Below are 16688 nucleotides of genomic sequence, written 5' to 3' on the forward strand. Positions count from 1 at the left end.
AATGATTTTTTATTTTAGTTTGTCCAATGTGTGTGTTTGTTTTAAGGAAAATCAAAATACAACATTTTGAATCTGAAAACAGACCGAATGCCAACTTGTTTTATGTAACTAAAAACTGTGAGTGTCCATTATATTTATCTGGATCACTACTTCACTTCTCTGACAATCAGTTGTTAAGCATATTTTATATCTTTAACATTTATAAATGAGCACAGCAAGTATACATGCACACATTTCAGGATTATGCTCAGTTGTGGTATCTGTGAAAAACTAGTGTTTAAGCCCAGACTTAGGAGATCTTTTTGGAGTTGTGTTTGTGGAATTGAGATTATCAGGCATAAATAAGATTGTTGTTTTTGAAGAGTAGAGAGAAGATGTCATAATGAGTGATTGTGGACTCATATTCATTTTGATTGAGTTTTGGGTCTTCATTACTTTAATAAATAGTTTTTTTCCAATAGAGGGTGGGCTTGAGAAAGAATAGATAAAATGCAAACCACTTTGTTTTACTGTTAATTTTGGTAAAGATTTTAGGTTGAACTGTGTGAAATTGCTGATGTTTGATCATCTTTTACCTAAAGAAATGGAAATTTAGTATGGTTCAATTAATATTTGGGGGTTAGGAATGGTGCTGATAAATATTGAAATTAATACTAAAATGTGTTTGGGGGATTAATTAATTATGAATTAATTTCAAAGTCACTACGGTTCCCATGAAAAATTGCTACAGTAATATTTAATTTGTCTATGGTGTTCTTGTGAATTTCTTGTTAACTCAAGCTTAATTCATTAACTGCCAGCCATTGTTAAATTTCAATCATTTTTTGATGTGAAATTTTCTAAAATATGTTAACACATTTTCTGCCTTCTTAAATAGAAGGTACTAAGTGTGATTTAAACTTCTCTTGGTTACTTAGGATATTAATCACAGACATGAATTATTCTACTTTGCTATAATATAGCAATACTACTGAAGCTTTTAAGGAGTATAGAATTATTTGCCCCTATACTGAATTACCCGAGTGCTCTTTGTTTCTTTTAAAATACTTTTATATCTTCTTTGTACAGTGTTTTTCTTTCTTTCTATGTTGCCCAAAGTAATGCTGCTGTCATGTGCCTACCTCTTGCAGTTCTGTTGTGTGTATCTGTTTCCTGTCTGTGGTGGTTAGGAAACCCAGCTAACTGAGTCTTACTGTGATTAAGATGAAAGTAAGTACTGTGAATGAAGGTTTCTCTTATGAGTGTGTGAACTTTATAGAGTATGAACCGTGGCTTTCTATTTTGTTGGCATAGAGGTTTTTGTTTTTTGTTTTCAGACTTTCTGGCTTTAGGCTGTGTTTTAAATAGTTGAGGTGGTTAAATCAGTGACCTTTTGATAAGTGAGGTATTTATTATGCTGTTGATGACCGAGAGTTAGATATATTTGAGGATGCATGGCCAAAGGAATTGAAAACATTTGAGTGATTTGATAAATACCACTATAGTTTTCTCGTCTCTGTCTTTGCTTTGGTATATCTGGCTTGGTATTTTAAAAAATAGCTTGTTCAAATATATACACACAGTAAAAGACTACGGCAGAAGAAACTAATAGCAGTGGCTCATATGAAGGTAGAATTGCATATCCTTAGGGAGTGTGTGTGATTGCCTTTGAGAAGAAATGACCAAAGAATGTGGGATTTATTTTAATATTAATTAGTTACATATTAATTGATACAAATATTATTTTTATAGTGACACAAACATTACTTATTTTAAACAACTTCTTTGGCTTTAGCTTAGGCTCTTGCTAGACAGTATTTATGATACTGAGACTAAGACATTTTTAGAAATGAAAGCACCTTAAGGGGCACTTAGATTACAGATTAGGAAGCAGAGCACCAACTGGAAGGGTAAACTGGCCCCCTCAGAATCATGTAGCTATTCTGAGGCTGGCTTAAATCTGGGTATTCCAAGGAGAGACCATGTCTACTGGAGTGTATTGCTTCTACTTCTCTAGTAATTTGGAATAGGGTTGGTCTTGTTTGTAAGAAGAAAAAAAAAAGAAACCACTTACATGGATGGTATAGTTCAAAGACACAAGAAATCTTTTGCTTTCAGATACCTCTTCTGTGACTTATTTTCCTAAGATTGTCCTTTGTGCTCATGCTTTAAAAAGCTAGAGTAAAATGCAAATATGATAGTAGCATTTGTTTGCTGTTTAATAGCTTTTTAAAAAATACTTTAATTTATTTGTTAGAGAGAGAGAGAGAGACAGAGAGAGAACACAAGCAGGGGGAGAGGCAGACAGAGGGAGAAGTAGACTCCCTGCTGAGTAAGGAGCCCGATGTGGGACTCGATCCCAGGACCCTGGGATCATGACCTGAGCTGAAGGCAGCTGCTTAACCAACTAAGCCACCCATGCATCCTGCAATTTGTTAGTTTTGCTGTTGCTTAGCAAGACATTCAGGAATGGTATAAAGACCTTTTAAAAAAAAAAATGTTACATTAGTCACCACACAGTACTTCATTAGTTTTTGATGTAGTGTTCCATGATTCATTGTTTGCATATAACATCCAGTGCTCGTTGCAAAATGTGTTCTCCTTATTACCCATCACCAGGCTCACCCATCCTTCCAGTCCCCTCCCCTGAAATATGTTTAAATACCCTCTTGTCATAGCTGGTAGGGAGAGATTCTTGAGTCACGAGGACCTTCCTTAGTCACTGAGAGGCCTGCGTTGTGGTGGAGGATGGGGTCACTTTGATGGGGACCATGTGTAGCCAAGAAGCAGCATTAAGGGGGCTAGGAGTTCTGAAACACTGACTCCATCTTTGGCCCTCCATCTTATTCCTGCTAGTGCAATGACCTGCCTCATTGCTCCCTGTTCCAGGCCCCTGGAAGTTCATGTATGCCTTGACTGGAATGTAGGAAGGCTTGTTCAGATCTTCTTTTAAAGTGGCACACAGAGCCTCCACTTTAGACAACTAGTAGAGGTCCTCTGGTGAATAGATGTGCCACTTGAGATAACTCCTCTGGGACTTCACCTCTGTGCCCTAGCTTTATAAAAGCTATGGCTTGAGGTCTGAACAGGGCAGAGAATGCGGTGGAGGCTGGGGCAGAGAATGGTTGTCTACCACCTGGATCATCCATCTGCCAGATGCCCCCTGTCAGTAAGTTGCCCTGAATAAAACTCTTTCTACACCTATGGGGTAGTTTGCTTTGGTTTTGGTCTTAAAGTGCCTTCTTGGTCTGGAGAATATTGACCCTCCTCCTCCTTCTAACAAGGAGTCTGTGATTTAGGAGGACAGAAGAAAGAACCAGTTGAGAGTGAAAATAGAGGATATTGGCCACAAACTTCACATACTTCATAATTTCAAGGGAGGGCCAGTTCTAGGTCAGAGTAGTGGATACAAAAGGACCAAGAGTAAGGGAAGAAAAATTAATGAGTATTATCAATAAAGATCAAATAATGTCTCAGAAAAGTAAATGGTCTGTGTAGGTTTACACAAATATGAAATAGACCTCACTGGTAAGTAAATCATATCAGGATGTACTTGTCTCTGTTCTAATTATTTCTGATGACAGCTATGGTTCTTGAGAAATTTTAATGAACCATATAAATGCTATCCCTTTTATGGTGGTCACGAAACAAACAATTTAGAAGAACTGGGTTATTATGGAAACCAGTGTATTCAGTAAATAAGTGTAACTGTGGGTAAATTGTCTGTGTTAATTTGAACAGAACTGTTTTATTTTTTAAAGTGGATACATAACAGATCTTTGCATTGCATTGTACAGACTTAAGAATGAACAAGAATGTAAAATTCCTAAAGCTAATTTTTAAATTATACATTTATATAATTTAAATTATAAATCTGTAGACTATTCTGCTGACAGAAGATTAAAAGAGGATAAAAATGTGGAGAAAGTAACTCAATTTCTTCATCTCTGAAAAATTTAAACAGAAAAATTCTAACTTTAAGAGATACCAGTTAAGGGGCACCTGGGTGGTGCAGTGGGTTAAGCCTCTGCCTTTGGCTCAGGTCATGATCCCAAGGTCCTGGGATCGAGCCCAGCATCGGGCTCTCTGATCAGCAGGGAGCCTGCTGCCCCCGCCCCCCACCTGCCTCTCTGCCTCTCTCTGTCATATAAACAAATAAATAAAATCTTAAAAAAAAAAAAAAGAGATACCAGTTAAAGGAAGGAAGGATCTTCAGTTATAGGTCATTGACTATGTTATTACAAATAAACAACACTTATATTGCTTATCAGGAAAGATTAATTGGCACAAAGTTTATATAATCTCATCATGGATGAGTTTTAAACACTGATATAAAAATGTACAAAATTTGGGTAAGTAGGACCAGATAGTTGTTCAGTGTTTAAAATGTTTAGAATTTCTTAATGGATTCTGTAGCCATTTCAGAGATTGTTTCAATGATACATACTTCCATTTTATTTTATTTGTTAAAGATTTTTATCTATTTATTTGACAGAGATCACACATAGGCAGAAACAGGCTGAGAGGGGGTAGGAAGCAGGCTCCCTGCTGCACAGAGAGCCCAGTGTGGGGCTTGATCCCAGGACTCTGGGATCATGACGCAAGCTGAAGGCAGAGGCTTAACCCACTGAGCCACCCAGGCGCCCCAGTGATATATGCTCATCATTTGAAAGATAAGAATAATTTTAAAACCCAAATTTCTTTTAAATGATCTAAGTGATTAAGCATTTACTAAAGCTGTTGGAGATGCAGATATAAATAAAATACATTTGCTGTGGAAGGAAGGGTGAGGCCAGTGCACAAATACCTGAACTGTGGAGCGGTGTGTGTTTAGTAATCACCAGCGAGAGTCCATAAAAAGAGATGTCACAGCTGAGTTGGTAAAAGAAGGGGAAGGATTTGGAGTTTGGGATAGAAGTTCATAGACCAAGAGAGTCTGCCTGGTAGAGTGGCATTTCACCTAGACTTGGTGGGCTGATTTTTCCCAGATGGAGATGAGGAGGCCATTTCAGGCAGTGAGAATAACGGAGGGAAAGGCAAACCTCTGAGCATGTTTTTACAACATGGTGAGGAATCCTAGTTTGGCTGGAGGATAAGCTTCAAATGCCAGCTGAAATCCGGACAGTAATTGGCCCCAAAGATGGTGAAATTAAGTTTTCACATGCTTATTCTCCTCCTAATGCTTGGTGAGTAACTGATTTTTCTCACACGTTCTTATTAAAGGAAAATGAAAAACTGAGTAGGTTGTAAGTGATGGGATTTTATTTGACTCTGCAAGGATTTTTATAAATACTACAGCAGCTGTTTATATGTTTTTCATGATTGCCCTATGCATATCAGAATGATTCTCTTCATTGTTTCTGCATAAGTCCACATTTGACTCAACTTTATCTTTGAATGTTTGCCATTCTCATTTTGTTTGTACTCCCTTGGGTAGTGTTAGTTACCTGATGATAGGAATATCATAAATTTGGAATTCCAAGCACTTCCAACTTCAGAATGTCATCTCTTTACTACGCATATTATGTAGTACTGTTAAACAATCAGTTTGAGGTCTGTAGCACAATTCACAAAGCAACAAATCTCTCCTGTATTTCCAAATAAAGTCCTTGAAGGGAATATTTGCAGAATGTGCTATGGTGGTAAATTTAGAGAGTACAAGATAATTACTTGTAATTATGGCAATTTCTGTAAGGGAAATCATCTTAATTTGTTCCTACTAAGAAATAGAATTGCTCTACTCATAGCATTTGAATCTTTTTAGGAGATTAATGCTGTGTGCCTTCATTACTTTGAATGGACATTACAGCTTTTCACTGCATCTGAAATTACCCCTTTAATTCACTCTTCTGTGTGAATTTCTGTTAAATGCAGCCTTCACTTTTAAAAAATCATATTCCAGAGCTCTTGTTGGAGAGAACTTACAAGTCCATCCTAAGCAAATTTTGAAAGAATAGTAGTACATCTCTACCAAGAGAATAAACTCCCAAAGAAGCCATAGTTTGGATGGTGAAAAGAGTCTTTAACTTGTGCTTGGAGCATTCACCTGTCATGTTATTCCCTGAAGATTTTAAAATTTAGATGGCCTTTAGGCTGATGGGTAATTACTATGGCTTAAAAGGAATGCTGTGTCTCGGCATTTTTAAGAAGACAGCATTCTGACTACTTTTTATTTTTAAGTATTTAATTATACTGTCTGGAAAGGTAACTTGTATGTAGTTAAGACAAAATTGGAGTGGGAAGAATGGGTTTATACTAGAATATAATTAATTGGAAAGAAGATTGAAACAGAAATGATGGACATATGTCTCCACAGGTGACAAAAGTACTAAGTATGGAAAGCTAACTCATTGTTAGGCTGAGATTGTCTACAAAAATAAGTGGTTTCAGTTTTCAGAGCTGGTAGAGTGGCTTAAACAATTCTGAGTTTTCAATTAGCACCTATTTCTTCACATTATACAGGAATTCTTTTGGCTGCATTGAGTTGAGACTGGGGACTTAGTGTTCAAATTTCTGTCTCCCCCGATGTCAGGTACAATACTTAGTAATCAGAAGTCATGCTCGAGTATAGCAGCTTGTAAGCTTGTAGGTAGGATCAGGCAGAGCTAGAGAGAGGCAAAAGCCACAAGTGACTCCAGAGTTGTTCTTTGATTTTGAAATGTCCTGCCCTTTCTACTAAGACCTAAGCTTGTAGTCAAACTTGGGTTAACTGATTGAATAATTATTTCAATATGCATTTGTTGAGGACCCATTATGTGTCAGATGCTGACTATTTATTTCATAACGAGGAGGAAAAATGAGTAATGCTTAATGGTAGCTCCATTATCTCAAAATTTGGGATAGTTCAGTTTATCCTTATGAATGTTTGCTCAGTAAGTTAGTAATTACTGAATTTGAGAGAACCAACTAATTTACTAACTATAAGCACTCTAATAATTTATGAAGTGTTAGACATTGGGAGTACAGATACAGATATAACATGATCCCCATTCTCAAGAAGCTTACAGTCTAGACAGGAAATCAGAAGAGAAAATAAATTATTGCAATACAATGTGATAACAATGGTACCACATATGGGGTGCTATGGGAACATTGAAAAGCTGGAGAAAGGAGGAGGAGGAGGTGAGGTGAGCTAAGCATTGAACTATGTATGGAAGTTGTCTAGGTTAAAAACTGGTGTGTATTTCTAGAATAAAGACTTCCTTAACACTTATTCTTTCATTTTTATTACAGTGATTTTCAAAAGTAAACTAATTTATTTTAATTTAATTTAATTCATTTACTTGAGAGAGAGAGCATGAGAAGGGAGAGGGTCAGAGGGAGAAGCAGACTCCCTGCTGATCAGGGAGCCTGATGCAGGACTCAATCCCGGGACTCTAGGATCATGACCTGAGCCCAAGGCAGTCGCTTAACCAACTGAGTCATCCAGGCACCCAAAAGCAAACTAATTTTAAAAGGGTTCAGCACATTTTGATTTCATTTATTATTTCCATGTTATCATATCATAGTTTGATTTCTTTTTAATACTTCTAGAAGATAAGTATGCATTTCCTATGTATTCACTTACAATTAGATTAGTTTTCGCAGTTGGATTCTTAATAAAATGAGTGCTACCTTGAGTCTGTCTTTTCTTTTCGCTTTTCCCTTCCTTCCTTCCTTTCTTTCTTTCTTTCACCTTGTGGCATGATGTTTTCCCTTTTAAATATACTTTAATATACAGACCTTTTGAATGTATTATACCCATATTAATTTTTTCCTTTTTTTTTTTTTTTTTTTTAAATTAGGAAAGCAATTCCCAAAGTATTTTTCACTAGATTCACTGAGGAGGAGAAAACCCAACGGTAAATAAATTTGGAAGAAGTGTACACACTGTTTTCCTTTTAGAGATTCATTTGGCATTTTGTGAATGTTCTGAGAAGTCCAGCAATTAAAAAAGAAAGAAAGGAAGGCAGGAGAGACTTCTTCACCTTATTTAACAAAAATCTTTCCTAAATATGACCTCTTGTTTTCATAACATAAGAACATAAGTATTTTGGGAGTTTGTTTTTAAAAAAAATTATATATTTAAAAATTTATTGATGTATAGTTGGCATACAATGTAATACTAGTTTCAGGTAGGACATAATGACTGGACAATTCTATACATTACTCTGGGCTCACTACAGTAAGTGTAGTTATCATCTGTCACCATACAGTGTTATTATAATATTATTAACTATGTTTCTTATGTTGTACTTTTCATCTCTGGGACTTATGTATTTTATAACTGGAACTTTGCACTCCTAATCCTCTTCCCCTATTTCACCCGTACCCCCTGGTCCCTGATAGCCACCAATTTGTTTTCTGTATTCAAATCCTTTTTTTAAGTTTTATTTTTTTACTTTAAAAATATATTTAAAAATTTTTTTAAGTAGAGTTGACATATAATGTTACATTAGTTTCAGGTGTACAACATAGTGTTTTGACAAGTTTATACATTATGCTATGCTCACAAGTATAGCTATCATCTGTCATGCTATTACAGTATCATTGACTATATTCTTTATGCTGTGAATTTTATTCCTGTGATTATTTATTTCACAAGTAGAAGCCTGTATCTCCCACTTCCCCCTCCCCCCACTCTGGTAACCATCAGTTTGTTCTCTGTATAAGTCTGATTCTGTTTTTTGTTTATTCATTTGTTTTGTTATTTAGATTCCATATATGAATGAAATCACATGATATTTGTCTTTCTCTGTCTGACTTATTTCACTTAGCGTAGTACCTTCTAGGTCCATCCATGTTGTTGCAAATGGCACACTCTCATTCTCTTCTACGGCTGCATAATATTCCATTGTATATACATATACACATGTTGCTTTTTCACTTGTCTATTAGTGGACAGTTAGGTAGCTTCTGATTGTTGACTGTTGTAAATAATGCTGCAATAAACATAGGGGTGCATGTGTTTTTTCAAATTAGTGTTTTCATTTTCTTTGGGTAAAGATTGTAGATTATTGGATTATATGATAATTCTATTTTTAATTTTTTGAGGAGCTTCCATACTGATTTCTACAGTGGCTGTACCAATTTGCATCCCCACCAAAGGGTTCCTTTTCCTCCATGTTCTTGCCAATGCTTGTTACTTCTTGTCTTTTTGATTTTAGCCATTCTGACAGGTATAAGGTGATACCTCATTGTGTTTTTGATTTGCATTTTCCTGATGATTATTGATGTTAAGCATCTTTTTTTTTTTCCTTAAGATTTTATTTATTTATTTGACAGAGAAAGATCACAAGTAGGCAGAGAGGCAGGCAGAGAGAGAGGAAGGGAAGCAGGCTCCCTGCCGAGCAGAGAGCCCGATGCGGGACTCAATCCCAGAACCCCGGGATCACGACCTGAGCCAAAGGCAGCGGCTTAACCCACTGAGCCACCCAGGCGCCCCGATGTTAAGCATCTTTTCATGTGTTTTTTTGCCAACTGTATGTCTTCTTCTTCTTCTTTTTTTTTTTTTTTAAAGATTTTATTTATTGATTTGTCAGAGAGAGCGAGCGAAAGTGAGCACAGGCAGACAGAGTGGCAGGTAGAGTCAGAGGGAGAAGCAGGCTCCCTGCAGAGCAAGGATCCTGATGTGGGACTCGATCCCAGGACGCTGGGATCATGATCTGAGCCGAAGGCAGCTGCTTAACCAACTGAGCCACCCATGCGTCCCCAACTGTATGTCTTCTTTGGAAAAATGTCTATTCAGGTCCTCTGCCCATTTTTTAATCTGATTATTTTTTTGATGTTGAGTTATATAAGTTCTTTATGTATTTTGGATATTAACCCCTTGTCAGATACATATTTGTAAATATCTTCTCCGATTCCATGGGTAGCATTATTGTTCTGTTAACAGTTTTCCTTTGCTGTGCAAAAGCTTTTTATTTTGATGTAGTCCCAATAGTTTAATTTTGCGTTTCCCTCGCCTTAGGAGACATGTCTAGAAATCTATTCCAATGACCAGTGTAGAGAAATTACTTCCTGTGTTCTCTTCTAGGATTTTAATGGTTTTAGGTCCCACATTTAGGTCTTTATTCTGTTTGAGTTTATTTTTGTTTATGGTGTTAGAAAGTGGTCCAGTTTCATTCTTTTGTATGTAGCTGTCTAGTTTCCCAGCATTATTTATTAAAGAGACTGTCTCGGGAATTGCTTTGTTTCTTAATATATCTTTGTTTTTGGGTTAGATGAAAGAATTAATACACATAATCAATATGGAAATATTTTTTTCTTATGGGCTGAACTTAATTAGAAGGAAATAACAAGAAAAAAGGCAAAAGAAAGAATAAAATGAGAAGGCTATAGAAATATAGGGATGTAATAGAAAAATATTGGTAGCAGCAGAAAGGTTAAAAAATTCTTGTAAAGGCTACAAACTGTTATTAAAATGTGACATAGTGAAATCCATTTATCAGGTTCCTGGATTTAACATTTCCCTAGAGATAAGAAAATATTGCTAAGTGCCAAAGTATTTTTCTCACATTTAATTTTTACAGTACTTAAAACATTTCCCTACTTTTTTTCCTGAAAAATATTATGAGGCTTTCACTTTGTTATTAAGGGACTAAAAATTTTTAACAATGTAAAGTTAGATAAGAGAGCTGCTTCGTTCCCTTAGTAAATTTCACAACTGGGAAAACATTTTCTCCTTCCTGATTTTTTAAGGGTAGGTAAGTTTGAGGTGGTATGGAAAGAATCTCTTAAGTTTGATACTGCCTGTGATGGTGTGAACTGTGGTAATTAAGTCTCCAGTAAAGCTATGAATTGTTCAGTTGTTTGGTTACTTTTTTGTTTGTTTTTGATGGAGTGCTTTTATTCTTTTTTTTTTTTTAATGTATTTATTTATTTGACACACAGAGAAAGATGGCACAAGTAGGCAGAGCAGCAGGCAGAGAGAGAAGGGGAAACAGGCTCCCCACTGAGCAGAGAGCCCAATGTGGGGCTCGATCCCAGGACCCTGAGATCATGACCTGAGCCTAAGGCAGAGGCTTAACCCATTGAGCCACCCAGGTGCCCCTGGAGTGTTTGTATTCTTTTGAGCTCTCCTCGATGAAAGGGCATTTCTGAACTTGATTAGGGGGAGATCAGGAGGAGGGCCCTTGAGTCTGTCTACTCTTGCTGGATAGCTTAGATAAGAACAGGAACTGAGCTGGTGGAGCACGCTCTAAGTCTTGTCAACATATTCTAGTTAGCTCTTGCTTGGTGCAGAACTCAGTGGTCCCCTTCCATCACAGCAGCCTTAGGAATCAGAAAGACACCTGGGAAATTGTAGAGACCCTTTGGGGTTAGAATGTGACTGTTTTAGATTAGAGATTCCTGGGGACAGCCAACTAACTGCATGAAGATGGATTCAGAAAACTGACTGTGTAAGTAAGACTTTATATTTAATTATATTAGTTAATAATGGTTTTTGCTTAGGTTTTTTTTTTTTAAGACTTTATTTATTTGACAGAGATCTCAAGTAGGTGGAGAGACAGGCAGAGAGAGAGAGGAGGAAGTGGGCTTCGCGCTGAGCAGAGAGCCCGATGCGGGGCTCGATCCAAGGACCCTGGGATTATGACCTAAGCTGAAGGCAGAGGCTTTAACCCACTGAACCACCCAGATGCCCCAGTTTTTTTGTTTTTTTTTTTTAAACTTTGGTATTTGAAGTCTTGTTGGAAACGTCCTCAGCTGTACTGAAGAGAACAAAAGGAAGATTTTGCTGTTGTTTTCCTCTATTCCCCCTAGGTTAGTTCATTCATTGAGCAAATATTTACTAAGTGCTTACTGAATTCTGATGAGGGAAGCAACACACCTGTTGGTGCCAGTGAGATGGTGACAGTCACTATCCAAGTGACAAACTGACTAACCCCAGGCCAAGTGAGACTTTACTGGAAACAGCTATGACACAAACACAGGAAATACTACTGGGCTCTGTTAGCGAGGAAAATTTTCCCTTACTCTGTCTCCATAGTCCCCCATTCCATTTCAGCTTTATCAAATTGAACTCCTCAGGGCCTCTCACACCCTCTTCTCTCTGAGGCTCTCTGAGATCTACCAAGCTGAATTAATTCTTTCTTTCACTGCACTGTTTTAAATCCTTATTAGAGCAGTTACTGAGGTTTGATCAGTTGATCAGTGAATTGATTGATAAGTTCATTCGTTCAGCATATGTTTGTTAAACATAATGAATCAGTCATTCAACATATCAGAGAAGGGGGCTGATGAGTAAGACTCTATCTCTGTCTTCAGTGAGCTAATTGTGCATTGCTTATTGCTTGTCTATACCGCTAACTCCTACTACGTCTTAAACCCATAAAGAGCAGTGATGGTTCTTACTCCTCTTCTCCTGGGTGCCCAGCACAGCACCTGACTATAACAAGGCATTCAGCAAGTGCCTTTGAATATATTGAATTTGTTTTTGTTTCTGTCACAAAGAACTGAAGATGCATGGATATTGCTCCATTATAGTTGAAATTTGTATAATAGGCTTATATTGGAGGAAACCAGAGTTCTGACAGCTTATATTAAGTGACACATCCAGCTGTATTTAGTAAGTCTGTAACAGATGAGTTCATATTTGATACTTTTATGTTAATTTACAAGCCACTGAACTATTGTGACTTACTTTAGCTTATTTTAAATAAACTGAAAAACTGAAGAAATATGTATTTGAAATACAATTTGTAGTAGAAACAAAGGGTTGGATCTTTGTTTATCCCGCACAATGATTTAGTAAGCAATAGAGTCAGATGTCAAAAGGCTTTTAGGTCACTGGTTGAGTAGCGTTGTGGTTTATTATTTACCTTTTGCCTACCACAAATGTTCTTCTAATTCAAGAACCCAGAGTAAATGTTTGCTGAGAGTCTCTGCAATGCCTAAACAATGAAATATTCACATGCTTTAGTGGTAGCAAAATTGAATGGCAAACAGCTGCCAGCAGCCATTCCTAACTGATCGAATCCAGGAGGTTTGTGAAAGGGGAACATATGAATAGGAGCTAACTGGAAATTAGCAAAGATCTAAATGTTTGACTAAATGTGGTTATAGTTTGGTATGGTAAAGCCCAGAGGTGAGAAATGACCTCGTATCAAAGCCAAGTGGTGAGAAAGAACTTTACTGGAAACAGCTATGACACAAACACAGAATTAGGTATGAGATGCTTTTTCCTGGGACTACATTCAAAGGAAGTTGTTATTAGACTTACACTATGGCCTGAATAAGGATATAATACTTCAAAATGACCTAAAAAGGCAAAATTTCTGCCAGGGCGTAGTTGGGAAGCATATATTACTATCTAATTATAATACAGTGTTCTCAGTATTTTTTTTTTAAGATTTTTATTTATTTATTTGACACAGAGAGAGAGAGAGAGAGATCACAAGTAGGCAGAGCAGCAGGCAGAGAGAGAGGGGGAAGCAGACTCCCTGCTGAGCAGAGAGCTCGATATGGGGCTCGATCCCAGTATCCTGAGATCATGACCTGAGCTGAAGGCAGAGGCTTAACCCACTGAGCCACCCAGGTGCCCCCTGTTCTAAGTATTTTAATGAAAGTATATACTACAAATATGGGACCACTGAGAATGGAATTTATTTATTTATTTATTTAAGATTTTATTTATTTATTTGACAGAGATCACCAGTAGACAGAGAGGCAGAGAGAGAGAGAAGAGGAAGCAGGCTCCCTGTGGAACAGAGAGCCCGATGCGGGACTCAATCCCAGGACCCTGAGGTCATGATCTGAGCTGAAGGCAGAGGCTTTAACCCACTGAGCCACCCAGGTGCCCCTGAATGGAATCTTGAGGGAAATAGAGGTTTCCCACCTTTGCAGAAGGTTTTGTTTCAGACAGAAAAACCTATGCAGCATTATAGGCAGAAACAGGAAGGTGTGAAACACTAGAACACATTTGTTTAATACTTGTTTGTTTATTGTGGGAGTGTAAAACATGATGGGTGTAACTAGTAAGAGCCTAATTTCCTGTATTCCTTGATATAAATAGTACTAAAAAAATGATAATCAGGAAAATGTATTTCTTTCGGTCTTAGTCATATTTTCTTACTTTTTTTTCTCTCTTTTGAGAGAGTGTGCACATGCAGTGGGGGAGGGGCAGAGAGAGAGGGAGAGAATCTTAAGCAGATTCCATACTGAGTGCAGAGCTGAACACCAGGCTCAGTCTCACGACCCCGAGATCATGACTTGCACTGAAATCAAGAGTTGGACACTTAACCCACAGAGCCACCCAGGTGCCCCTTAGTCATATTTTCTAAAGTTTAATGCAGCATCTGTTAAATGAATGCAAGAACAACCTTTCATTGCATCTTTTCATATGTAGTTATTTTATTAGGTATTTTTCCAACTTATTTCATAAGGTTACTTTTACATGAGTTAAATATACCAAAGAGCCTGGCATTTCCAGATGTAACATTCAACATCCAAGTTTAAATTGCTCTAGTGATCCCAAAGAATGATAATCTGTGATCTTGATAAAGCACACAGTGGACCATGTGTCTGTCACCTGTGAGTTGCTTAAGTTCATAGGAGAGTGTAACTGGCTACCCAGCAACTTCATGTTAACCTCTTTACAATACACATTTGCATTACTGCTAGTGTCCCCTGCCTCCTCCCTGCTATGCAGTGTCCTCCATCCTCCTCTTCCTTACAATGCCTGTGTGCTATCCAGTGGCCATCATCAGCACTTGGAAGCCTTGCTCTGGTTTTGCACAGACAGGTGAGGTTAATGTTGTTCCTATAATGATGGAACTTAATGGACTTCAGAGTTTATTTGCATGGCAGAATTTATTTTAATTGCCTCATAAATTCTTTTAGTCCAGTATTTATAGAACCATTGAGGGTCTGAAAAGGGTTATCTAAAATTTTCAGTCATATCTTAGTGAATTTTGCAGGGGAGTTGGAATGATTCAGAGGTCTTTAGGAATATCAGGGATCTGTAGCAGTTTCAAGTTTTTGACTGTTAATCTAGAATCTTTTTTATCTCAGATACATGGTATGTAATAGCTATATTTTCTTCATTAAAAAAAAAAACTGACCTGTGCTTTTGGTATTTTGAGTGAAGACTGGAAATGAGCAAATGATAATACAAGTAAGTAATTTGTATTATCCATCGATAGAAGTTGTTAATGTTAACAATATATTTAAAAATATATATATAATTGATTTTAAAATAAAAATTAGACTTTTAGTATTTATGAAATAAGGGCTTCCTGAGTTTTAAAATGCTTTCAAGCCTCTTATAGAGGCAAGGATAAAACTTATTTAATGTTATTGGATGGCAAAAGGTATGGACTAAGAATTTAGAGATATATGAGATTTTAAATTACATATGAAAAAAATGTGTTCGTGGTGTTGAATTACATGGTTCCAAAAGCAGCTTTTGACCATTAACCTCTGAATCCCTCTGAATTCCTCTGAATCATAAGGATGTATGTTTGCCCATTTGTATATAACCCTCCTTCCCCTGCTTACTGCTCATCAAAGCCATTTAGCAGAAAGGGCATTCAGATTTAAAGTGAGAGGAAGACTACTTTCTTTTCATGTTCTTGAGCTCTACATTATTATTATTTTTGCGTTGAATATAACATTTGGTGCTTTGTGGACTTACCAGAGATACTTCTATTCATTTACTCCTCTCCTTTCCTCTTTAAAAATTCCAATGATTATTTTTAAGAGAAATACAAGTGAAGATCATAACATCCCCAATGAATCTGTTTAAAGATTATGTATTAGGGGCACCTGGGTGGCTCAGTGGGTTAAGCCTCTGCCTTCAGCTCAGGTCATGATCCCAGGGTCCTGGGATCGAGGCCCGCATCGGGCTCTCTGCTCTGCAGGGAGCCTGCTTCCTCCTCTCTCTCTGCCTGTCTCTCTGCCTACTTGTGATCTCTGTCAGATAAATAAAGAAAAAAAATCTTTAAAGATTATACATTAGACCACATTTCTTGCTCTTTTTTTCCCCTTCACTATGTACTTATTATAGCTCTTCCTGATTTGCGATAGCAACCATAGGCATTTTGTTAAATGCCTTAAACAACTATATAATTTCATCAGTTCTTGTGTAAATGATATTTCTTCTTTAAGTAGATAATTAGCCATAACTTGATAAATATTGCTAATATATATGGAAAAAATATTCCAATCTCATTAGTCATCAGAGAGATATGATGTACCTCTTTTGGACTCCTATTTCTTTTGATGATGTGCTTCTTTGTAATTTTTTTTTTAAGAAATCATTAAATTACCCTGTAAAATGGAACCAAAACAATTCTTTTTTTTTAATGTATTTTTTTTTAATTAACGTGTAATGTATTATTTGTTTCAGGGGTACAGGTCTGTGAATCATAAGGCTTACACACTTCACAGCATTAATCATAGCACATACCCTCCCCAATGTCCATTACCCAACCACTCTCTCCATACCTCCCTCCCCCCGGCAACCCTCAGTTTATTTTCTGAGATTAAGAGTCTCTTATGGTTTATCTCCCTCCTGATCCCACTTTAATTTTTTTCCTTCCCTACCCCTCAAACCCCCCACTTTACCTCTCTGCTTCCTCATATCAGGGAGATCATATGATAATTGTCTTTCTCCGATTGACTTATTTCGCTCTGCATAATACCCTCTAGTTCCATCCATGTTGTCGCAAATGACAAGATTTCATTTCTTTTGATGGCTATATAGTATTCCATTGTATATATACACCACA

The 16688-nt window shown here is 37.0% G+C and overlaps 1 protein-coding gene across 7 annotated transcripts in view; it reads left to right on the forward strand.

Annotated features, from left to right (window-relative positions):
• The window catches only part of TTC28 (tetratricopeptide repeat domain 28), a 648175-nt gene that overhangs the window by 236282 nt on the left and 395205 nt on the right, over positions 1 to 16688 (forward strand). For 2 of the 7 annotated variants that reach the window (XM_032311638.1, XM_032311637.1), the window contains exon 1: positions 11004 to 11360. The exons of 3 other annotated variants lie outside the window; for them this stretch is intronic. Coding sequence is in view for 2 of the 4 variants with exons in the window: in XM_032311634.1 (XP_032167525.1) it covers positions 3077 to 3148 (72 nt within the window). In the remaining 2 variants the exon portion in view is untranslated. Of the gene's footprint in view, positions 1 to 2348; positions 3149 to 11003; positions 11361 to 16688 lie in introns of those variants that run through there. 2 more of the 7 variants (XM_032311634.1, XM_032311636.1) reach the window with 2 other exon arrangements.

Source organism: Mustela erminea, chromosome 13, assembly GCF_009829155.1.
Source record: "Mustela erminea isolate mMusErm1 chromosome 13, mMusErm1.Pri, whole genome shotgun sequence".
Lineage (NCBI taxonomy): Eukaryota > Metazoa > Chordata > Mammalia > Carnivora > Mustelidae > Mustela > Mustela erminea.